This window comes from Saccopteryx leptura, chromosome 1 (genome assembly GCF_036850995.1).
Source record: "Saccopteryx leptura isolate mSacLep1 chromosome 1, mSacLep1_pri_phased_curated, whole genome shotgun sequence".
NCBI lineage: Eukaryota > Metazoa > Chordata > Mammalia > Chiroptera > Emballonuridae > Saccopteryx > Saccopteryx leptura.
Window position 1 is genome coordinate 347,283,011 of NC_089503.1, and position 24,997 is coordinate 347,308,007.

Consider the following 24,997-nt stretch of genomic DNA (forward strand, 5'->3'; position numbering starts at 1 on the left):
GGGAAGATACAATCCTGTAGGCGAAACTTAAGTCTCCACTTCCTGGTTATGTGACCTTGGGCAAACTCTTTAACACTCCTTTGATGAGTACCCCCATCTCTAAAATGGAAATGGTAATGTTACCTATTACATAGGATTATTGAGAGAATCAAGTGAGTTAATATATAAAAAAGGTTAGATCAGTACCTGGCATCTAGTTATTACCAATATATTAATATGTTATAATATATTAAATGCAATATATATAACCAATAATACAAAATATACAAATATATACATCTGTAATATATGTAATAAATAGGTGTCATATTAATACTATCACATATTAATAGATGTAATATATAGATAATAAATACTATATGAATGCTAGCCCTTATCATTTTTATTACTTCCTTGATTTTAGGACCGTTCTTTTTTTTTTTTTTTTTTTTTTTTTTTTTTTTTGTATTTTTCTGAAGTTGGAAATGGGGAGGCAATCAGACAGACTCCCGCATGCGCCCGACCGGGATCCACCCAGCATGCCCACCAGGGGGCGATGCTCTGCCCATCTGGGGCATTGCTCTGTTGCAACCAGAGCCATCCTAGCGCCTGAGGCAGAGGCCATGGAGCCATCCTCAGCGCCCGGGCCAACTTTGCTCCAATGGAGCGTTGGCTGCGGGAGGGGAAGAGAGAGACAGAGAGGAAGGAGAGGGGGAGGGGTGGAGAAGCAGATGGGCGCTTCTCCTGTGTGCCCTGGCCAGGAATCAAACCCGGGACTCCTGCACGCCAGGCTGTTGCTCTACCACTGAGCCATCCGGCCAGGGCTAGGACCATACTTTCTTTTATGTCCTTTATCTTTCCCCCAAATCTTAATTATAGTTAGAAATTAACCAAATCTTAATTGCTACAATGTTCTTAATTCAAGTTTAAATCATTAATTCATTACTCATTCTTTATCTTCACATGCTTTATAGAAACACAGATAAAAATTTTCTATTGAACTTATTGGAGCAACATTGCTTACTAAAATTATACAGTTTTCCAAAGCACAATTCTACAACACATCATCTATATAGTGCATTGTGTGTTCACCACCCCAAGTTAAGTTTCCCTCCATCATTATCCATTCCCCCTCTAACATCCTCCACTTCTTTACATCCTTCTTTCTCTCCCAACACTGTTGTCGTCTGTGTCTGTAAGATTTTTTCTTTGCTTAAGCCCTTCACATTTTTTACCCAGCTCCTATTTCCTCTGACAGCTGTCAGTCTGTTCTCCATATTTATGAATTTCTATTTTGTTCACTAGATTCATATATAAGTGAAATTTTATGATACTTATCTTTCTCTAACTAGCTTATTTCACTTAGCATAATAATCTCCATGTCTATCCATGCTGAATAAAACCATCAACAAAATGAAAAGACAATCCACTGAATAGGAATACATATTAACATATTCATCTATTAAGGGCTTAATAGCCAACATTTATAAGAAAATTATAAAACTTAACACACACACACAAAATGATGTCAGAGTAATGGCGGTGTGAGAGATATTCCTGGTTGCTCCTCTTGAAATTTCAACAAATTGAATAACTATAATGCAGCAAAGAAACTCCAGCTTGGCTTGCAGGTGCACTGGAAAGATCCATGCACCCATAGACTAAAGGTGGCATGAGTTGAAAGAGGGGTGGCACATAAAACTCATTTGTGGTCAGCTCTGGAGAGGAGACAAACCTAAAGGGACTGAGTTTATTATTATTTTTTCTTTGCTGGCCTATGGGGAGAAATGAAGCTCAGGCTGGTTGGATTTTGTCTATTGGGTATGAAGAAGGAAATCCAGAATGACTGAATCTCCTTCTGCTTGGAGGAAAGGTGAGATGGAGGGGCAGAGGGGGAGATAAACCAAAGCAGCCAGAGCACAGGATCATGGCCAGTATGTCCCTGCCATCTGGCTGCAGCCCTCACTCGGCAGATACAGAGAAAACTAAAGTGTGTCTGCCCAACCTCCCAGATCCTGCCTCCCTCACCTTGTGGTATGAACAATGGCAGAGACAAACCCCATAGCTAGCTCTCCAGAGCCACTCTCTTCCCTGAAGAACAGAGGTGCTCCAATTCTGGTCCCTGGGTCTGTGAGACATGGGGAGGAGCTCCCAGAAGCCTGAGATTGCCATTAGAGCCAGAAAGCCAGAAAGCCAAAGCCATAAAGCTGAAGCCATTAAGCCTTCACAACACCTCCCACTCATCAATGGGACAGTGGCACCACCTATATCATAGTGACAGCAACATCTCAGTGGAAGACAGCCCAGGAACTTCACAAAGCTAAAACTTCTAATACAACAACCCCTACTGGAAGAAACCTACCAAAACCAAGTAAATAATATCCAAAGAAAAGCAGGTGTTGCCATACTCATATCAACAACTCTGACTTCAAGACAAGAAAGGTAGCCAGAGACAAAGATAGACATTTCATAAGGATAAAGGTGACACTGATCAAGAAGACATTACACTTCTTAATATATATGCATCAAACAAGGGACCACCAAAATATATAAGACATCTACTAACTGATCTAAAAATAAAAGCAGACAAAAACATAATCATACTTGAAGATTTCAACACATCATTGATGGCTTTAGATCAGCGGTTCTCAACCTGTGGGTCGCGACCCCGGCGGGGGTCGAATGACCAAAACACAGGGATCGCCTAAAGCCATTTTTCCGATGGTAGAGCATCAGCCTGGCGTGCAGAAGTCCCAGGTTTGATTCCTGGCCAGGGAACACAGGAGAAGCACCCATCTGCTTCTCCACCTCTCCCCCTCTCCTTCCTCTCTGTCTCTCTCTTCCCCTCCCGCAGCCAACGCTCCATTGAAGCAAAGTTGGCCCGGGTGCTGAGGATGGCTCTGTGGCCTCTGCCTTAGGTGCTAGAATGGCTCTGGTTGCAACAGAGCAACACCCCAGATGGGCAGAGCATTGCCCCCTGGTGGGCGTGCCGGGTGGATCCCGGTCGGGCGCATGTGGGAATCTGTCTGACTGTCTCCCCGTTTCCAACTTCAGAAAAATACAAAAAAAAAAAAATGAAATGGGCAAAGGACCGGAATGGACACTTCTCCAAGGATGACATACAGATATCTGGCCAATAGAGATAAGAAAAGATGCTCAATGTTACTAGTCATCAGAGAAATGCAAATTTAAAAACTTCAATGAAATACCACCTCAAACCTGCCAGAGTGGCTCTCATCAATAAATCAACAAACACCAAATGTTGGTGAGGATGTGGGAGAGAAGGGAACCTTCATGCACTGTTGGTGGGAATAAAGATGGGTGTGGCTACTGTGGAAAGCAGTATGGAGTGCCTCAAAAAGTTGAAAATGGAACTGCCTTATGACCCAGCAATTCCACTTTGGAGAATATATCCAAAAAAAACCCAAAATACAAATTCAAAAGAATATGTGTACCTCTATGTTTATTGCAGCATTCTTCACAGTAGCCTAGATTTGGAAAAATGTCTTATTTCATCTCCTTTTTTACAAGCAGGACATTTAGGCCTCAATACTAAATTTATAGCACAGTTAACAATGTTATAGAGTGAAACATAGAATAATAAAGGATTAGGTATCATATAATTGAGTAAAGTTCAGTTTTCACATAAAAATAGTACCAAATAGAAATAAAATGTTTCTCTATTTTATACATTACCAGTAATCCTAACACTTGTCTGTTATTTGATAATTAATATAGTACATTTCCTAGATTACCTTTCATACTTTGAGGCTTTGAAGACTACTGGGATTAAGAAATCTGTTCTAATTTAATAAGGCTTATGTTGGCTGACTGCAGTGGAAAGGGCCACTACTGTTCCTTGTATATGTACTGACCTTGTCTAATTATTATGCGAGAGAGAGGTTGGGGAGGTGTCATGGGCAGTGGATTTTGCATAGCGTCATTAACTGAAGTGATTTATACATATCCCAGGAATCAAATATTAGAAAAGTTCTTCTTAATACAGGATCTGGAATATCATTGTGTTCAACTAGTATATGTGGTAGAGTAAATTATTTACCCCAATTTTCCACCTGTATCCAAACCCTTTGCTATATAACTTTGCAAGTTCTCCTACTCAAGGTGGAGGCTATTTCCCTGTCCCTTTTTTCTGGGTCTAACCTCTGATGTACTCTGTCCCATGCATGTGCGCAGCAATTACAGTGTGACATTTCTCAGTCTACTGCTTTTCCTCCTGCCAATCTGCTGTAGCCACAGTAGAGCTAGCTTCCTCTGAGTAGCTTCTTCTCCCCACCCCTAACCGGGGCTCCAAATTATGCACATGTGGAAGAGACCAAAACCCAGCTTACACAAGTAGCCTAGCCCAGTGGGATCTTCAGCCTGAGCAGAGCTTTCTAGCAGAGCCCTGTTCCAATGAGCTGATCCCCACTGGTGCACACACATCTGAGAAAGAATTCTTGTATATAACTGAGATTTTGTGGTTGGTTGTTACATACCCAGTGCTGACTGATATATACATTGAGTCTTAGTATATAATAAAAAAGGCTTTATCTTTTCTAGACAGCCAGTACTAACTCTAAAAATAGGGTAACTGATAATGACATAGTTTTACATACATTAAAAAAATATCAAAGGCATTTTGGAATGGTAATTAACTTATGAAACAATTATCACATAATTAATGAAGCTAATTTGTGTTTGTTGTATCCTTAGTTTACTATAAAACATATATCATGTGTGCTCTTTAAGCTAGTTGGGGTGATTTTAATAATTGAAATAAAGTCAATAACACAATGTAATTGGAAAATTCAACCAATACTTTTAATAAGTATTAAGTATACTTTTAGTAAGTATAAAGCATATTTTTGGATAGATGTTAGAATTTGTGAAAATTTCATTAATGAGTTATTACATGAGTTAACTTCATTTTCACAATAACAGGAATATTATATATAATCCACAGAATCAAAACAATTTTTGAAGAAATAGAACATTTAAACAACTAAGTAATGCTTTCAAAATAATTTCACAGATATGTTGATTATATGAAATTAAAGGCAATTTACCTTTACAAATGTCTACAATTTCCTTCTAAGATGATAGCCAATGTTATATGTGAAACTATATAAAAAAATTTTAAAATCTAACTTATAACTACTTATATTTAAAAAACTGTGTTGAAAAAGCAAAAAAACTTTTAAGATCTTTTCCATTACCTTTTAGTCTCTATTACATGAAAATATTTTAAAATGTAAATATCTTTTATAATATAGAGTTAATAGTCCATTTTAGAGAATAATAGACCTATATTGAATAACATTGTAAGATACAGTTGCACAGAAATAAGGCTGATACTGGTTGATTATAGTATAGAAACATGACTCATAATCTTTGATACAGAAGTTAAGACTATTAAATTTAATTAATGATTGCATTTAGAGATCTATTTAAAATGCTTAAAAATATTCTTGAAAAGCTTTTAAGTACAGGATCTTCATATACTGAACGTTAGCATGCTTCTGATATTTGGTAAATTGCTAAGGAAGTAAGTTATTTTCAAGTTTTTATTTCTATGGAGTTCAAGAGAATGCCCAGTCTCCATAAATAAAAAGTAAACAAAGGAAATGTGTCAGAGAGTTGGGAAATAGCTTCATCATGCCTCTGAAGAAATTTCTTGATTTCTTGGTCATTGTGCCCTATACCTGAAGTGCCGCCTTCTTCCTTTTCCTTGTGAAGCAGCTGCTCCACAATCGAGAAGAGGAACAGACTGTTTTCGTAGCGCGTCACATCATAGCTGGCTTGCGCCTACAAGTAAACAACAAACTCCTTTTAAAAAATGCTGGTTGTGTGCAGCTCAGAAAAAGATAGAGAGCGATTTACAGACAGAAAATAAACACAGTCGACCCCAAACAGTGCAGGAATGAGGGGTACTAACTGACCATACCCCCGTCGTCAAAAATCCACATGGGACTTGTGACTCCCCAAAATTTTAAGTTGTCCCTAGGTATTCAAGGGGATCGGTCCCAGGAGCCTGAGAGGGTACAGACATCCACAGATGCTCAAGTTCCCTATATAAAACGGATGCATACATTTGGTCCTCTGTGTAGAGCAGGGGTCTCAAACTCGCGGCCCGCCGAACAATTTTGTGCAGCCTGCAGACTAATCCACAAAGTTCAAAATATTTTGGATAAAATTAAGTAAGCCTAGGGGCCTACTTGTATTTTTCATTTCTCTAGCATCCTAGCTAGATATTAGCTTAGTTAACAGCAGTTGTGATGCGAACTACAGTTTCTGGTCGTTTTGTGACACTGAGTAAACTGCATGTACGATTGTGCTTGTTGTACTGATTTTTTTTTGTTTTCAACTGCAGTGAGAAAAGTGTTGCATAACAGTTGCCTTTTGTAGACCTAGTGCGGCCCGCCGAACGGCTGTGATCTTGCTCTGCGGTCCACATGCTGAGTTGAGTTTGAGACCCCTGGTGTAGAGTATACTCTTGCCAATGATGATGGAAGGATTTTAGGGGAAGGATTTTAGGAACATGTTTCACTGTATAACTCAATCTTAGGGTAGTTAGAGCTATGATCTGTAAGCAGCCAGATGTGATCACATCCGGAGTCTAAACAAGTCAGGGAATAACAGGACTAGATAGTGTGTAATCAGATACATGGTTATGAGGAAAAATGTAGATGTGTTGTATAAGTTATTATTTGGTCTAGATGGCTGAAAGTGAAATGGGTCAAAGGATGGGCAATAGAAAGCATAATGTGAGGGAATACAGGAATCAGTGTGAAGATATGAATTGGCTTTATCATTTGCTTATTAAGAAATGTGTTGGAAACATTAACTAAATCTATCTGTTGTAATAATACAGAAACAAAGAAACATTCTTTTAGAACCCAGAGGAATGTATTCTTCAATAAGGAAGTCTAATAAACAGAATCATATAGACATAATATTATTCTGTATTAGTTTCAGGTATACAGAATAGTGCTTAAATAATCATATACTTTACAAAGTGTTCCTGATATTTTCAGTACCCAGCTGGCATAACATATAGTTATTACAACATTATGGACTATGTTTCCTATGTTGAACTTTATATCTCCATGACTAATTTGTAACTACTAATTAATAGTCTTATTCCCTTCACCTTTTTCACTCAGTTCCCCAAGCCTCCTCCCCTCTGGCGACCATCAGTCTGTTCTCTGTATCTTTAAGTCTATTTTGTTTGTTTATATTGTTCTTTACATTCCACATATAAGTGAAACCATTATGGTATTTGTCTTTCTCTTACTATTTCACTTAGTGTAAAGTCTAGATTCATAGATGTTGTTGTAAATAGTAAAATTGTGTTCCTTTTTATGACCGAGTAATATTCCATTGTATATGTGTATCACCACTTTTATATACACTAGTTAGTGTATTGATGGATACTTGGGTTGCTTCTGTAGCTTAGCTAATGTAAATAATGCTGCAGTGAACATAGGGGTGTATATATAATGTTTTGGTTTTCTTGTATATATTCCCAGAAGTATAATTGCTGGGTTATATGGCAATTTCATTTCTAATTTTTTGAGGAAAGTCCATATGGCTTTCCAAAGTGGTTGCACCAATCTGCATTTGCACCAACAGTGCATGACGGTTCCCTTTTCTCCGCATCCCCCTCAGGACTTGTTGATTTCTTGATGATAGCCATTCTGACAGATGTGATGTGATATCTTATTGTTTTAATTTGCATTTCCTTGATGACTAGTGACATTGAGCATCATTTCATATGTCCATTGGCCATCTGTACATCCTTATTGGAGAGGTGTCTATTGAGGTCCTTTGTCCATTTTTTAATTGAGTTGTTTGGTTTTTTTGGTGTTGAGTTATATGAGTTCTTCATACATTTTGGATATTAAACCCTTATCAGATGTATCATTAGCAAATATTTTCTCCCATTTAGTGGGCTGTCTTTTCATTTTGTTAATGGTTTCTTTGCCATGCAAAAACTTTTTAGTTTGATGCAGTCATTGTTATTTTTCTTTTGCTTCCCTTTTTGTTGCCTGAGCAGATATATCAGAAAAAATATTACTAAGAGAAATTTCCAAGATTTTACTGCCTGTTTTATTCTAGGAGTTTTATAGTTTTCTGTCTTACATTTAAGTTTTTAATATGTTTTGAGTTTATTCTTGTATAAGAAGGTGGTCTAGTTTCATTTTTTTTTGCATGTATCTGTCGAATTTTCCCAACACCATTTATTGAACAGAATGCCTTTACCCCATTATATGTTCTTGACTCCTTTGTCAAATATTACTTGACCATATAGATATGATTTTATATTTGGGCTTTCCGTTCTGTTCCACTGATCTAGATGTCTGTTTCTATGGTATTACCATGCTGTTTTGATCACTATGGCCTTTTAGTATAATTTGATATCAGGTGGAGTGATTCCTGCAACTTCGTTCTTCTTTCTCAAGTTTGTGGCTATTTGGGATCTTTTGCTGTTCCATATAACAGATAACTAATACTTTTTATTGATATATATGACATTACATTGTATTAGTTTCAGATGTACAATGTAATAATTTGATATTTGTATATTTTGCAAAATGATCACCACAATATGTCCAGTTAACATCCATCACCATATATACTGCTCAAAAAATTAGGGGATATTTTATCGCTTCATATTCATTTTGAAATATCCCCTACTTTTCGTGAGAAGTATATTTAGAATATTTTTCTTGTAATAAAAACTTTGAAGATCCACTCTCCTGGCTACTTTATAATATGCAATAGTATTATTAACTATAGTCATCATGCTGTATATTTTATCCCCTTAACTTACCTACTTCATTAATGGAAATTTATGCTTTTTGACTCCCTTCAGCTATTTGCCCACTCTCATACCCTCTACTTCAGGCAACCACCAGTCTGTTCTTTATAACCATGAGCTCATGTTTTTGTTTTCCTTTTGGTTTGGCATTTTTTTTTTTTTAAGATTCCACACATAAATTAAATCATACAGTATTTATCTTTTTTCTGTATGACTTATTTTATTTACTGTAATACCTGAAAAGTCCATCCATCTGTCACACATGGAAAGATTTCATTCTTTTTTTGTGGCTAAATAATACTTTTTTGTATATACATATATATGTGTGTGTGTAAATATATCACATTTCATTTTCTTTATCCATTCATCCACTGGTGGACATTTATTTTTATTTTTATTTTATATCTATTGATTTTAGAGAGAGAGAGATAGAGAGAAAGGAACATAGATCTGTTCCTTTATGTGCCCTGACTGGGGATTGATCTGGCAACTCTGTGCTTTGGGATGATGCTCTAACCAACCTATCTATCTAGCCAGAGTAGACTGGTGCACATTTAGATTGTCTCTTTGTCTTGACTATCATAAATAATGATGCAGTAAACATGGGGTGCATATATCTTTTCTAATTGGTATCTCATTTTCTCCAGATAAACATTGAGAAGTGGAACTGCTGGATCATATGTTAGTTCTATTTTTTAACTTGTTAAGTAACTGCAATACTGTTTTCCTTAGTGACTGCACCAGTTTACATTTCCTCCAAAGGCAGTCAAGGGTTCCCTTTTCTCCGCATGATTGCCAACAGCTACCTTTTCCTCTTTTTGAAAATAGGCATTATGACAGGTGTGAAGTGATAGCTTACTGTGGTTTTGATTTGTATTTTTCTGATTGGTGATGTTGAGCATCTTTCCATGTACAAGTGGGCCCTGTGTATGTCTTTTTTGAAAAAAATGTCTATTCAGATCCTCTGTCCAATTAAAAATATGAGATTATTGGCCCTGGCTGGTTGGCTCAGTGGTAGAGCATCGGCCTGGCGTGCAGAAGTCCGGGGTTCGATTCCCAGCCAGGGCACACAGGAGAAGCGCCCATCTGCTTCTCCACCCCTCCCCCTCTCCTTCCTCTCTGTCTCTCTCTTCCCCTCCCGCAGCCGAGGCTCCATTGGAGCAAAGATGGCCCGGGCGCTGGGGATGGCTCCTTGGCCTCTGCCCCAGGCGCTAGAGTGGCTCTGGTTGCGACAGAGTGACGCCCAGGATCGCCCCCTGGGCAGATGCTCTGGTTGGCAGAGCATCGCCCCTGGTGGGCGGGCCGGGTGGATCCCGGTCGGGCACATGCGGGAGTCTGTCTGACTGTCTCTCCCTGTTTCCAGCTTCAGAAAAATACAAAAAAAAAAAAAAAATTAGATTATTTTCTTACTGTTGAGTTGTATGAGCTCTTTATGCATTTTGGGTATTAACACCTTACTAGGTCTACGATTTGCATGTGATTTCTACCCCTCAGTACATTTTTACATTGTGTTGATACTTTCCTTTGCTGTGCAGAAACTTTTTAGTTTGATGTAGTCCCACTTGTTGTTGCTTTTGTTGCCTTTCCTTTTGGTGCAAATACAAAATATAATTGCAAAGACAGACATCAAGGAGGTTACTACCTATGTTTTCTTCTAGGAGTTTTATGATTTTGGTTCTTATATTCAAGTCTTTAATACATTTTGAGTACTCCTTTCCCCATTGAATATTCTTGGCTCCTTTGTCATAAATTATTGGACTAGATATGAGTTTATGTTTGGATTCTCTATTTGGCTGCATTGATCTGTGAGTCTGTTTTTTTTTTTGTTTTTTTTTTATCACAATAACATACTATTTTGATTACTATAGCTTCATAACATAGTTTGAAATTAGCGAGTGTGATGCCTCCAGCTTTGTTCTTTCTCAAGATTGCTTTGGCTATTTGGGGTCTTTTATGGTTAAATAAAAAATTTAAGATTGTTTGTTCTATACATATTTTCTTTAACCATGCTTATAATAATAACTGTTCTCCAACTGCACTGAACCTCACACTCTTACAAATTGGACTACACATTATTAGATGAATATGCCTAATATCTCTATGATGATTCCCTTGATCTGGAATAGATTCTATCCTCGATCTCTAATTACCAGGACCCTAGTCATCATTATATTATTCCTAGAACAATGTCTTTTTTGTCCACAGTAAATCTCATACATTTGTTTTGAATTGAATAGGAATTGTAGTAATTTAAAAGGTACTATTATAGACACATGTAGTGCTCCCTTATCCACAGATTTGTTTTCCACAGTTCAATTATTCATAGAAAATAACAGTCTAAAAATATTAAGTGTAAAATCTGGAAATAAACAATTTAAAACATTTAAATTACAGACCATAGTAGCATGATAGAATCCCATGCTGCCCTACTCCATCCTGCATGGTACACAGATCATCTCTCTACCCACATATTCACGCTGTATACACTACTTGCACATTAGTCATTTAGCAGACCTCTCAGTTATCATACTGACTGTCAGAGAATCCTGACAATCGCAGTGCTTGTGTTCTGGTAACACTTACTTACTTAATGCCCCCAAAGTGCCAGAGTAGTAATCCTGGCAATTTGGATATGCCAAGGAGAAGCTATACATTGCTTTTTTATGTGAAATTGTGAAAATCTTCAATTTAATAAGGAAAAAAATCATAATGTGAGGTTGCTAAGATGTTTGGTATGAATGAATATTCTATACTTGAAATTGTCCAGTTTATAAATTAAACTTTATTATATGTATGTACATAGAGGGAAAACATAATATGTGTAGAGTTCAATACTATCCACATTTTCAAGCTTTCACTGGGGTCTTGAAACATACCTCCCACAAGTTGGGAGGGAGACTTCTGTATCGGTTATTATTTGAAGAACTATTGGTGCCATTTTTCAATATAAAATTACTTTGCAACACTTTCTTTGTTCCAAATTAAAAAAAAATTCACATTATGTGTTTAACCCAATCATGTGAGCAATACTTAAATATTTTAAAACCTGTTCATTAATAACCATGAATGATCCAAATTCCTGTATGACTTAATAGATGATTCTTCTTGGAACTATTATTATATATATATATACTTACTCAGTTGTTAACATAAATTAGGTAGTACTTACTTAAAAATTCTATAACAAAAAGGCAAATTGATTTCATTTACGTTAAAACTTTACAATAGGATATAGTACTTTATAATAACAGTACTAGGTTGAGTGGTATAAATGATTTTAGGGTTTACCTCTATTGATCTTAGCTATATATTCTAGTATTTATCCTATTGGGCCCTTAAAATTCACTGGAGATTCTGTGAACCAAAAGATTACTCTTTTTTGGAGTTATTTAATTTTTAGTTAACCACAGTATCCATGTATAACATATTTTTATGAACAGTTAAAAATTGCCAAGTGTGCTTATCACAGAGGAAAGAAACGCTTTCCCTCCTGATAGAGACCACAGCGTCCCAGGCAATTTCAGGGCAAGTCTGTCCGCAGGCAGTGTGTGTGCTGGTACCTTTCCATTCACTTGGAGAATCTCACTCTGGGCATATTCAGCTCTCCTTCCAGGTGGCTTGGAGTCCTCACTGTAGTGTCCCATTTCTGCATATTGTTTTGGGGTTTGCTTTTTACCTTTACCAGAATTGATCTGTTTTGGGTTCTACTTCTGTCCCAAATGCCTATTCTCGTCATAAGTATTGGATGAACTCTTTTGTTCTAAGATATTAACAGCTCATTTAACCATGCTCATTAAATGCTCATTGATGTCAGCTCATTAAATATTAATTTGAAACTAACTCCTCTCTTTAGAGACAGTATACACTTAACTTACATGTCTTAGCAGCCCTCCCTCTCAACAGGACTAAAATGCATGTCTGGGGAGGAGGTCTTTTCTGGTGTTACTAAATATCATCACACAAAGAGCTGCCTGCTCTGCTTAGTCATATATATGCTCAGACACTTTCAGAATTAGTGCATTTACTGAATAAAAACTAAAATACCTGTTATTAAGATGGTAGCTGATAGTCTTCTAAATTTTGGTGTAATTTTTACATTCTCAGCAACACATTTGATTTACTACACCATGTTAGAAAATACCCAACACAAGTGGATCATACTCCCCTGAAAAATACCCAGGTGTTTTGCCTGAACGCCCTGCTGGGAAGACGGAATGAGCCTCAGTGCACAAACAATATGGCTGACACCGTGCTATCAGGTTATCTTACTAGATGTCTAGGTCTTTTAGAATTAAGGAGCCTTGAGAGGAAGCTTTTCTGCAGTCCTATGTCTACTTCTTATTAGCTATTCCCATTTTATATAATAGGGACCGGACCTTCAGAAGAGGAAATACCTTTCTGGTAGAAAAATTACCAGATATTTTTATAGAATAGTTTTAGAATTAAAACATTTCTTATTTTTATTTTTCTATTAATGAGCTGGGCTAGAGAAAGACCAAGCGCACAACAATTTTTAAATGGTGAAAAAAATAATATTTCTTTTCATGCTGATAAATTTTACTTTAAAACTTAGATTCTGCAGTTAAGGCTATAGACATATAAGGCAGGACAAAAATAGGTTTATAGTTCATATGGAAAATAAGACAATAATTAATAATAATACAAAAATAAATTTTTGTATACTCACAGCTATAAATCTAATTTTGCCATACCTGTATAATGCCAGTTTCTTAATTACTATTTCAGTTGGAATTCAGTCAAGGTTAACTAGATATTTTTGTTTTAGCCTTGAAGCAGACATGGCTACTTGTTTACCCCATATCCCTCTTTCCCTCCTTTTTCCTTTTAACCTCAGTTTTGTTTAGGGTGAAAGTGGATCAACTAAAAATGTCCATTTTCCAGCCTCCCCTAAGGCTAATTCTGGTCAAATAGAGGTACATATAAGAGACCCAGTGGGGTTTTTGAGACAGCTCATTATTTTAAACAGCAGGTAAAATCTGACCAATGTAACTTTTGCCTTCCTTCTTCACCACTATGCCTGCTTAGAGACATAGGAGAAATGCTTGGAAGTGGTACAGTCATCCTGTGAGCTTCAGGATGAGGTCCCCAGGAACCGGAAGAAAGGGCCCAATTCTGGAGGGCACTCACAGCTCAGTTCAGCCACAGTGGATGGCTGTATCTCCCTGCACTGCGTTGGCTCCCCTTCCTTTTTGGTCTTTTAAAATTGGGACTTGAGAGTTCATCTCGGCAGGAAGGGAACTCTTTGGGTTCTTTAGCCCTGAGAAGGTGCTGCCTTCTGCTGTCTCTGACATAGAAAGGGGAGAGACCTATAGGGACAGACGGCCACATTTCCGGGCAGCAGATAATGGAACAAAAGGTACTGTACATTGTGTGGATGTTAGCAATTAATGCTGAAAAACATGAGGATATGATAGTTCATTAACTCAATACTTTGATAATTTATGTGTTGGCCAAGGGCATGAAGAGGTAAAGTCTGACACTTTCAGCTATAAGCATGCTGCTACAGAAGAGGTAAAAATACAACATCACATTTTGCTTATTGCTACAAATTCAAGAGGAAAGAAAATTGCATAATTACAGGGCAGAAAACCCAGTCAAAGAATAGAGACATGTAGCCTAAATGTGAAGTTTAGTAATCATTTAATATACTATTGGGTTAGTATCCTACATGCCAGATTTTATTACATAGGAGCAATAAACCGGATACAACAATAACACTGGGGAACAAAATTTTTGTTGCATTCACAAAACACTTGTTCTTACCTAATTTGAGTGTGCTGATCTCAAATCTGACATTAGTTTTTCTCTGTAAGCTACAGTTTTTTTGCAATTCAAGACTTAGGTTTTCATCTTATTGTAAATTTTTCAACATTTAGTTTAACATAATGAAGTAGAATGTCTTCTTGGGCATCATCTTTGTGAAAATATAATAATTTATATAATGCAGTAAATACACTAAAAGATATGACTGCATAAGAATTTGTCTACAGTTTTGAAATAGAACATATTAAAACACATTTTAATCATAAAATTTGCGCAAAACTGATTTAAATTTTATTCAGGCAAAAATTAGCATTTGTAGTTCTTGCATTTGTGTACTTGTTGAGGACAATCTCAGTTGATGATCCAGCTGTAGTCTGCCATCTTATTTCTATCAGATATTAATTTTTTACATTTAAAAACAACTACAATTATGTAAAAGTGATGTTTGTAAAACATTAATTGCATTGTGGTTATGTTCAATCCAAGAGTCGTTGCCCTTTAACTCCAATTTAAAAACCAATGCATGCCATTAACTGTAACAAAAAGAAATTAAAATTGCATAAAAACTGGACCATGCACCAAGAAACAGATTTCAGATTTGGAATCAGCAATGCAAAAATATATAGAAACAGTTCTAAATCTTCATGCAACAAAAAATGTTCTCCAGTGAGTATTCTCAACAAGAATAACTTCAACACAGGACTTTGAAGGATAAGTTCTATTGTCAGCATGATAAATAAATGGGTAATATAACCTTTTTATCTACCAGAAGGCAAAGAAGGCAGTAAGTTCCAGTCGAGGAAAATAGGAGACTGTAGTTTACTTTCTATCTACAGCTTACTATGCAGCTTGAAGCTTCGGAAGCATAGGAGAAAGCATTCACATGATCACAGGTAACCAGGGGCGTAGGTAGAGGCCCAGCACAATACTGCGCGTGGCTATGCTAGCAACAGTGACAGCACATTGCATCCAATATAGATTATATGTACATATGTGTGTGTATAAATAAATAAAAATCAATGACCTTATGATTGCAAAAGAAGCACATATTCACTTAAAACTATGTCTCCTACAAAGATTATGTCATATTCTTTTCCTCTACCCAAATCCTGATTGCCAGAATCTTACTGATAGAGTGTAAAGCAGAAGGCTGATTGGAGCAGAGGGTTGTTAATTAGGGAAGATTTCCTCATGATGTACTGTGAGTCAGGGCTCAAAGAGAGTGAGGGTTAAAAGTACATCAACTTGTAACCAAAGTGTCAGGCAAAGAAGAATATAAAGGACTCAGTAGGTATCAATCCATTTTGCTTTATATAGATAATGATACAGCTATCTGACTTAAACATTTGGGTCCTGGAGATCAGGTCTAAAGGGCTTGTATCTAACTAACCTTAATAAAAAGTTTTGTGTTTTTTTTTCTTTTCCTGAAGTGAGACGTAGGGAGACAGAGAGACAGATTCCCTCATGTGCCTGACTGGGATCCACCTGGCATACCCACTAGGGGGTGATGCTCTGCTTATCTGGGGTGTTGGTTGCTCCATTGCAACCAGAGCCATTCTAGTGCTTGAGGCAGAGGCCATGGAGCCATCCTCAGTGCCCGGGCTAACTATGCTACAAAAGAGCCTTGGCTGTGGGGGGGGGGGGAGAGAGATAGAGAGAAAGGAGAGGGGGAAGGGTAGAGAAGCAGATGGACGCTTCTCCTGTGTGCCCTGACCAGGAATCAAACACAGGACTTCCATGCGCCTGGCCAATGCTCTACCACTGAGCCAATTGGCTAGGGCTAGATAAAAAGTTTTAAACTCTTACAACTACTACTAACATTCAGGATCTTGATATTTTGCCTTGTTTCCTATGGAAAACAGTTCAAGTATGAAAGATCTGTACATAAAAATATTTATGAGAGAAGTATACATAACAAAAGATTTAAAAAAATAGGCCATATGAGTTTTGTTTGAAAATAATGATTTTCTCATTAATCAATTTTACCTACTTTGCTCAAATCTGTTTCTTGAGGCTGGATTTATGTAATAAGGTAGTAGCAAAATGAGCAGACTTAAAGAAATGGCCTATAGTACAAGAGAAGTTTGGACAAGAATCACAGAAAGTGAGAGGATGATTTGTATTTGTTGGATAGAAATAGAGACTGAGTCTCCCAACAAGAACAGATGTGGCATAGGCCCCTGTTGGCTGGGATCTTTGAGAAAAAAGAATCTTAATAAGCCAGTGGTATTTTGTAAAGGAAAGCCATCAACTGGACACACATTCATGGCTTATTAAATCCCAACTGGCCACTTACTAGTTGTGTGACCTGGGTAAGTTATTTAAACCTCACTAAACCTCACCTTCCTCTTTAAAGCTTTGAAACGATAACAGTAACTCCTCCACTGGGTTGCCCAAAGTGAAAAGTGCCCCGATCCACTATGTGCTTTTCACCTAGAGGAAGTCTGCTGCTACTATTCAAGTACTGTAGGGCGGTCAGTTATTGGATGCAATTCAAGCTGAATGCAATTTGTTCTTCTATAGCTGTGCAAAGAACGTGACGTGGCATCTTTACCTACTTTTCTCTATCAAGAATATCCTTCACAAACTGTAGTAATCTAGCAGAAAATTACTTTTTACATAGAAGAGTTGTACTGAGAAATCTAAATGTGAGATGAATATTTTAAAGCTTTTCTGGCATTAGAAGGCCCTACGGGATACGAGCATCTACAAAAAAGGTCCATTCAGCCCAGTCCCTACCTCCAATTCTTTATATCAAGACATTATATTTAAAAGGCTAGCTTGATTCTCTCTTTTTAAAGTTATATTCTCCAATTATCTGACTAGTATGAGATGGATCAACTTATTCAAGTTCTATTCTAGAGGCCATATGGTAGAAATTAGTTGCTGATTCCTAAATAGTATGTCCTTTTGGTGACTTATTAACATCATAGATCGAGTCCTGAGACTTCAAAATTTTATGTTTGCACTTTTCTCTTGATAATTAGTGTGTTTTGACTGTTACCTACCATTTTCTGGGTCATCAGAATAAGCAGTTTGGTGGATCTGATGATAAGAGATATATCACATTGATTTTAATTCTCAAATTTCTTTATATAAGCATGGAAAGTTCCTAACATGGATATGCTATTTCTCTGTTCTAACAAATCTCTTGAGTCCACTTTAAAGAGCTTTGCACTGCATCCCCACTGCCTCCTCATGATCTGTATTCTCAATTATGGGGTCATTAATCCCATTCAGTAACCTTCCTACTATTTTACAGTACAGTATTAAATTTGGTCTAAAGCTGGAAGTCTCTTTAAAGTAAGTTTGAGAAGCAAATATATTATTGATCCGTCTGAACTTTCATCAGAGTAGTTCCTGACAAAGCAATACAAACCTGATGATTTGGTTTTTAGTATACGTTTATTAAATGAAAGAGCAGGGCTCAGAGATTGGACTAAAAGCAGCTAATTCTTTTAAAGATGAATTCTTCTGGGAGTACTTAGCCCTTTAAAATTGTATGTTTCTACCTGTCTTGCCCTGCTTTCTCTCCCTTCAATCCTATTGCAAACATTATATTGAGTGCCCTAGTGGGCCATACCTTATGGTAAGTGCTAGAGATAAAAATGAATAGGACAGGATCCCTATCTATATAAGAACTCCTAGTATGCATCTAGGGAGACAGAAAGTAAATAATGATAATGCAGAGTGCATGCACTGAGGGCTATAAAGGAACTCTAAAGAGAATTGAGTTATATGATGTGAGAAGATGCTAAAGGGCAAGAAATGAGTTCAGTCTTGAACAATGATGCTGCAGGTTTTCTGCCTGCTACATGGTATACTAGAATGATTTTGGAGAGGTGACTTGAAAGTTACTGTTGGCCTTGGCTGATTGGTTCAGTGGTAGAGTATTGGCCCATCTCGTGGATGTCCTGTGTTTGATTCCCGGTCAGGGCACACAGAAGAAGTGCTCACCTGCTTTTCCATTCCTCCATATCTCGCTTCTCTCTCTTACCCTCCTATAATCATGGCTTAATTGGAGCGAGTTGGACCTGGGCACTGAGGATGGTTCCATGGCTTCTGCCTCAGGCACTATGAAGAGCTTGGTTGCTAAGCAACAGAGCAACACCCCAGATGGACAGAGCATCACCCCCTAGTGGGCTTGCCAGGTGGATCCCAGTTGGGGTGCATGCAGTAGTCTGTCTCTCTTCCTCCCCTCCTCTCAATAAAAACAAACAAACAAACAAATAAATAAATAAAAAAGAAAGTTACTGTTAACATAGTTAAAACAGCTGTTTGGCTACTGACCCCAGGGGCCTGTTTCTGGTCAGTGCATATGCACTGCAGCAAGGGGAAGGCAGAGAGCTTAATGGGGGAGTAGGGAGGGTTGTCACCAATCTCTGCAATAATTCACTCTGCAGAATCCCTCTTCACTGTAAGGCAGTGGAAATAGACTAGATGACTGGGTGTGCTGTCAAGGGCCAAGTCACTTCTAAGTGTTAACAAAATCTTAGAGTGTGATTGGTTCCATGAGGTCTAGAGTCACCTAAATGTTTGATGCTTTTTTGGAAAGATGAAACAGATAAAAAGAGGAAGAAGGGAAGGTAGTGTTCTTGGGAAAGAATGCACTGTTTAGAGAAGTTAAACTATTCTCACTATGTAATTAAGATAGAGCTTGAGATAAAGAAATAAAAGGTGGTGAAATGCCTGATATATACTGGAAACAGATCTAGATGGCCAATACTGATGAAATACAAATGTCCAAATGGCCATTGGGGGTAAAATCAACAGGAAACTTTCTTCTTTAGGACTCTACATAAAAGATCATCCAAGATTGCATCAAAACCTGCTCAACCAGGCAGAAGGCAGGAGTCAGATTATTGGAGCAGCATCAGTGACTGCCCAGCCAGGCAAAAGCCAGAGGGTAAAAGAGTTTCCAAGAGGCTGCTGAGCTAAGATGTGAAACATTTCCTAAGTAAAAAAAGAACAAAAAAAACCAACATTTTTTTTTTAAGAACACTGAATCCAAATCCCAAGATCAGTGACAACAAGGGATGGGCTTAAAGTGACTATATCCTTTCCAAAATTTTATTTTGGAAATTGAAAGCCATATTCAATTGGCCTCAGATAATCCACTAATTATTTCCCAAAGGCCAACTGAACAGGGTTGGGTTCACAGAAATTAAAAGACAACTCATCTGTCTCTTTTTTTTTTCTATTTTCAATATGTATCACCACTAACTCAATGGAATTAGTTTGTTAGAACTTGTGATCAAAGGCTGAGAGAAACTGCCTAACACAGGAAATGTTTAGAAACACAAAGGAGAAGGAAAACTGTTTTTATAAACATTTTACCTTGCTATTGAAATAGAGACTGGAACTAGAGTAAAGTGAATAATACATTTCTTGTTCTTTCTTTTTTTTTTTTTTTTTTAAATCAATTGACCACCATCTCTCCTTTTTTGAAAATCAGGTTTTTAAAGATAAAATGGACATACAGTAAAATATACCCCTGTAAGTGTTTAGTTTTATGAATTTGATAAATTACTTTTAAGAAGAGAGAAATGTTATATAAGAAATGTTATATAACATAACATTTCTTTTAACAAAGGAAAAAGTAGTCATGCTACAATCAGGTGAGATTGTTTAAAAACAATTTAAATATTTGTTACCTTTAATCTAGTCGATTTTTATTCAAATACACACACACACACACACACACACATGCACCATTTAGTGTTTTTTTCAATACTATATTAAATACTCTCCAACACTTAACTACCTATTTGTTATCTGAAGAAACTCCAGAAACATTTTTAAAAAGAAATGATCCACATGTAATGCAGAAAGCTCAGGAAAAGAAACTGTACTTTATGAGATAGTGTATCTGGTTTAACTATTTTCATTATTATTATGCTGAGAAGCTACTGGGAAAATTTATCTCTCACAAAAATGCTGAGCGGATCTAAAGAAAGCTTCCTTGTCTTAGTGTCTGGTGAGAATCACAACCTGGTGATCAATGTAGGAAAAAAACAACCAACAAAACCACCACAATGACAACAACAAAAAACTGGAGTGCAGGCCCTGGCCAGTTGGCTCAGCGGTGGAGCATCGGCCTGGCGTGCGGGGGACCCAGTTTCGATTCCCGGCCAGGGCACATAGGAGAAGCGCCCATTTGCTTCTCCACCCCCCCTCCTTCCTCTCTGTCTCTCTCTTCCCCTCCCGCAGCCAAGGCTCCATTGGAGCAAAGATGGCCTGGGCGCTGGGGATGGCTCCTTGGCCTCTGCCCCAGGCGCTAGAGTGGCTCTGGTCGCAACAGAGCGATGCCCCGGAGGGGCAGAGCATCGCCCCCTGGTGGGCAGAGCGTAGCCCCTGGTGGGCGTGCCGGGTGGATCTCGGTCGGGCGCATGCGGGAGTCTGTCTGACTGTCTCTCCCCGTTTCCAGCTTCAGAAAAATACAAAAAGAAAAAACAAACAAACAAACAAACAAAAAACTGGAGTGCAGAACCAGGGGAAGCCTCAGGCTTCCCTTCCTTCTCTCCTTCAAATACCGTTTCCTCAGCTGCTCCTGTCAACCACAATGCTGACATGGGAATTACACAATAATAAGAAGTACAGCTTCAAGTCCTTTAAGCAGTGCAGTTCAAGGCTTATAAGGAAAATTAAACACATTATAGAAAATTTACATGTTAACCTAAATGTACTGAAAATAAAACAAGTAGGAGAACTTAGTATCATATATATATATGATATATATATCTACATTATTAATGTGTATATATATATATACATTAATAAACAGGTTATAAAAGTGCTGCTCATCTTTTTCGGATACATATTACGAAACTAAAATCAATTGTTCTGAAGAGACAGCTGCATTAATAACACAAATTAGTTAGTTCACTTAACCAACACTGTATGGACTTGGATACATGCTTTATAGGCAATTGTGTTCAGAAAATAAAATAATGTTCCCAGTAAGTTCACTATGATTGGTTAATTTAAAATGTTTAGAATAGATATTGACCACTATTGAAATGTATTTGTATTTATTTCTTAATTTGCACCTGAAATTCAAATATATCTTACCATTTTTTTTATAAATTAAATTAATGCTGGTCATATTAGAAGAGTGTTGTAGTCTTTATTGAAATTAAACCCCAAATGTAATATTTGGATCTGATATAACAATGATATTAAATGCTTTAAGTAATATCTATTTACTAATACAATAAAAACTCTGCAAATACTTTAAGAAAGTAGTTCTGCCAAAAAAAAAAAAAAAAAGAATATTTTATTCAAAAGCTTCTTTGTAGTCTAATTTCATAATGTTTCGTATGTAAAGAAATACAATAGTTCCTTGTACAATGCTTCACTTTTGGGGAATAGCGCCCTGCTTATCTGGATTTCTAACTTTCAAACATAAAGCATCTGGGGATTTGCAGACCCTGAGACACTGTCCCAGCCTCCACGAGCTGTGGCTGGTAGACTGACTGCACGTGCGATGATGCTACAAGAGAAGGTCACTGGGTCCTCACTGCTCTCCTCTCAACTCACATTAGTAGCTAATTCTGATGGTAACAAGGGCAAAGGAGAAAATGGTGCTAGAGAAAATTAAAACAAGAAGCAATTGATAGCAAAGGAAAAGTCAGCACAAACTATAAAACTCAGGCATGAAAATTTCTCGGTCTTTTCAAATGGGCAAGAAGTTCCATATTCCTGAAAGTGCCTCCAAGGAAGATAACCGATACAGCACAATTCAAACCCGGACGAGGGTTCTGAAAAATGTGTACATGACCCTTGATTTACTCTTATAGTCAGAATTTACTATAGAGTTTCATTAAAATATTAAAATAAAATTTAAAAAAATATCAGTTCCATGTAGAAAATTTTCTTATGCAGAGTGATTTTTCTAGTGATATCAGATGACGTGATGTAACATCAAATAATATTACCTATTTGAGCCTAACTAATTATGTTTCTGGGATTATCTACAGGAAATTACTACAAAACAGTTCCTCTTAGCAAGTATAATATTAAGTTCAGTTATATTATCTTTTCAGGGATTTAAGAAAATTAATTTAGAGAAACAGTACTCAAACTCTATACACAGTTTATTTTAGGAAATTGTCTGTATACATGTATTTATGCTTGTGTATACTACTGCATATAATTAATTTAGACATAGTAAGTTGCTTTAATGATCCACAATGTGCATGCAATATCTTGGCAACAAGGTTTTATATACAGTGGTCCCTCATCTGTCATGGGGGTAGGCTCCAGAACTCCTTGCAACAGGCGAAAATCCACGAAGTAGCAACCTTATATTTATTTTATTATATATATATATATATATATATATATATATATTTTTTTTTAAGGCTCTATAAACCCTCCCCACACTCTTATAAACCTTTCTCACACTGTTATTAACCTTTCCCACACTCTTATAAACACTTCCTACGCTCTTACACACTTTCTACACTCTTAAACCTATGTAATTTTAACATATAAAATTCTATGCTGCATATTTTATTTTGATTTAATATTCTTTTAATATGCTTTAATATTTTTATATTGTTTTCAACTTTTTAGGCTAAAATTATTTTACCGCAAAAATGATTAAAATTATAAATATATAAAAATACTTATATACTGCAAAATCCTGTGATATAACGAAAAATCCACGATACAAAATTAGATATATACAATTTAAAAATCCGCAATACAGTGAGACCATAAAAAGTGAGCCGCAATATGGCGAGATGACTGTACACAGTTCTGAAAATGTGAAAATTATGTAATTATGAATACAAATTCTGTAATTTTAAAAAGCTTGCACAGGCTGCCATGAAATAAGAACTTTGGTTTAAAGATATATTATTGTTAATAAATGTTTTAAAAAAATTCAGTAAGCATATATTGTATAATGCAGAATTTGTCTGGTCTTTGCCCCTGGTTTCCGGGAGACAATCTCGAAATCCTTGGAGTTTACTGAGTGGGTAGCCGTGTCTTGTTATTCATGGTGGGCCCTTGGCTCACACTTGAAATTATGCTAAGGAGATGAGGCAGGCTTGGGGGTGGTCACTTGAAACACCAATCATGTAAATTAGAGCACTGGGGCTTTGAGCCAGCTTGACCTTCAGGGAGGACAAGGGGCTGAATGAAGATAGAGTTGAATAAAAAATTCTGGAAAATGTTGCTTGGTGGAGCTTACTGGTTGGTGAACACATTGATATAGCAAGAGAGTACTGTGCCCTGATTCCACGAGGAAAGGACGAATGTGTTATGTCCAGGACCCTCCCAGACCTTATCCATGCCACTCTCTACTTGGCTGATCCTAATTTCTATCCTTTATAATATATAAAATAGTTTATCACTCTCCTGGGTTCTGAGTCATTCTAGTAAATTATCAAACCTGATGGAATTAGTAGGAACTCCCCCACATCTGTAGCCAGCGGGTCAGAAGTACAGATGGCCTAGGGATCCCCAAAACTGTGGCTGGCATCTAAGTGAGGGCAGTGTTGTTAGAGGCTGTGTCTTTAACCCGTCAGCTCTGCACTAACTCAGTTAGTTATTATCAGAACTAAATTGCATTGAATTGGAATACACTAGTGTGTCATGAAGTTGAGGCAAATTATGTGAATATATACGGAAATGATCTAAGAAAGTTGCAGGAATATAATAAATTCCACAAGATTTTTCCCCATCACACTTTTAAAAAATTTAGGTATAATTGACATATACATATCAATTTTGGGTGAACAACATAATGATTAGATATTTCTATATATGAGAAATGATCACCAAATTAAGTCTGGCAAAAGCTATCACCATACATAGTTACAAAAACATAGTTTTCTTGTGATAAAGGCTTGTAACATTTACTCTTTTATCAACTTTCAAATATATAATACAGTATTACTAACTATAATCACCATGGTGTATATTACATCCCCATGACTTAGTTATTTTATAACTGGAAGTTTATAATTTTTGCCCTTTCTTTACCTTCCCCTGCCCCTTCCAAACCATTGTCAATCTGCTCTCTGTATCAATGAGCTTGGATTTTTATTGTTTTCTGTTGTTTTGCTTTAAATTCACACTAAGTGAAATCATATAACCATATGATATTGACATTTGTCTGATTTATTTCACTTACTGATTTATTATTAATTATTATTATTTATTAATCTTTATAATACCTTAAAGATTAATCCATGTTATTGCAAACAAGATTTCATTCTTTTTAATGACTACATAGTATTCCATTCTATCATCCATCTATCTATCTATCATCTATTTATCATTTATCACATCTTCCTTATTTATTCATCCATGTTTTCATATCTTGTCTATTGTAAACAACACTGAAATAAACATAGGGGTGCATTAATCTTTTCATATCAATGTTTTTGTTTTCTTCCAATA

The 24,997-nt window shown here is 36.7% G+C and overlaps 1 protein-coding gene across 1 annotated transcript in view; it reads right to left on the reverse strand.

Annotated features, from left to right (window-relative positions):
* Positions 1-5,333: 5,333 nt before the first annotated feature.
* Positions 5,334-24,997, reverse strand: part of MEI4 (meiotic double-stranded break formation protein 4) — a 189,156-nt gene continuing 169,492 nt past the window's right edge. Inside the window, exon 5 of the mRNA XM_066361358.1 lies at positions 5,334-5,784. Coding sequence (XP_066217455.1) covers positions 5,536-5,784 — 249 coding nt within the window. The 3' untranslated portion in view covers positions 5,334-5,535. The remainder of the gene's footprint in view (positions 5,785-24,997) is intronic.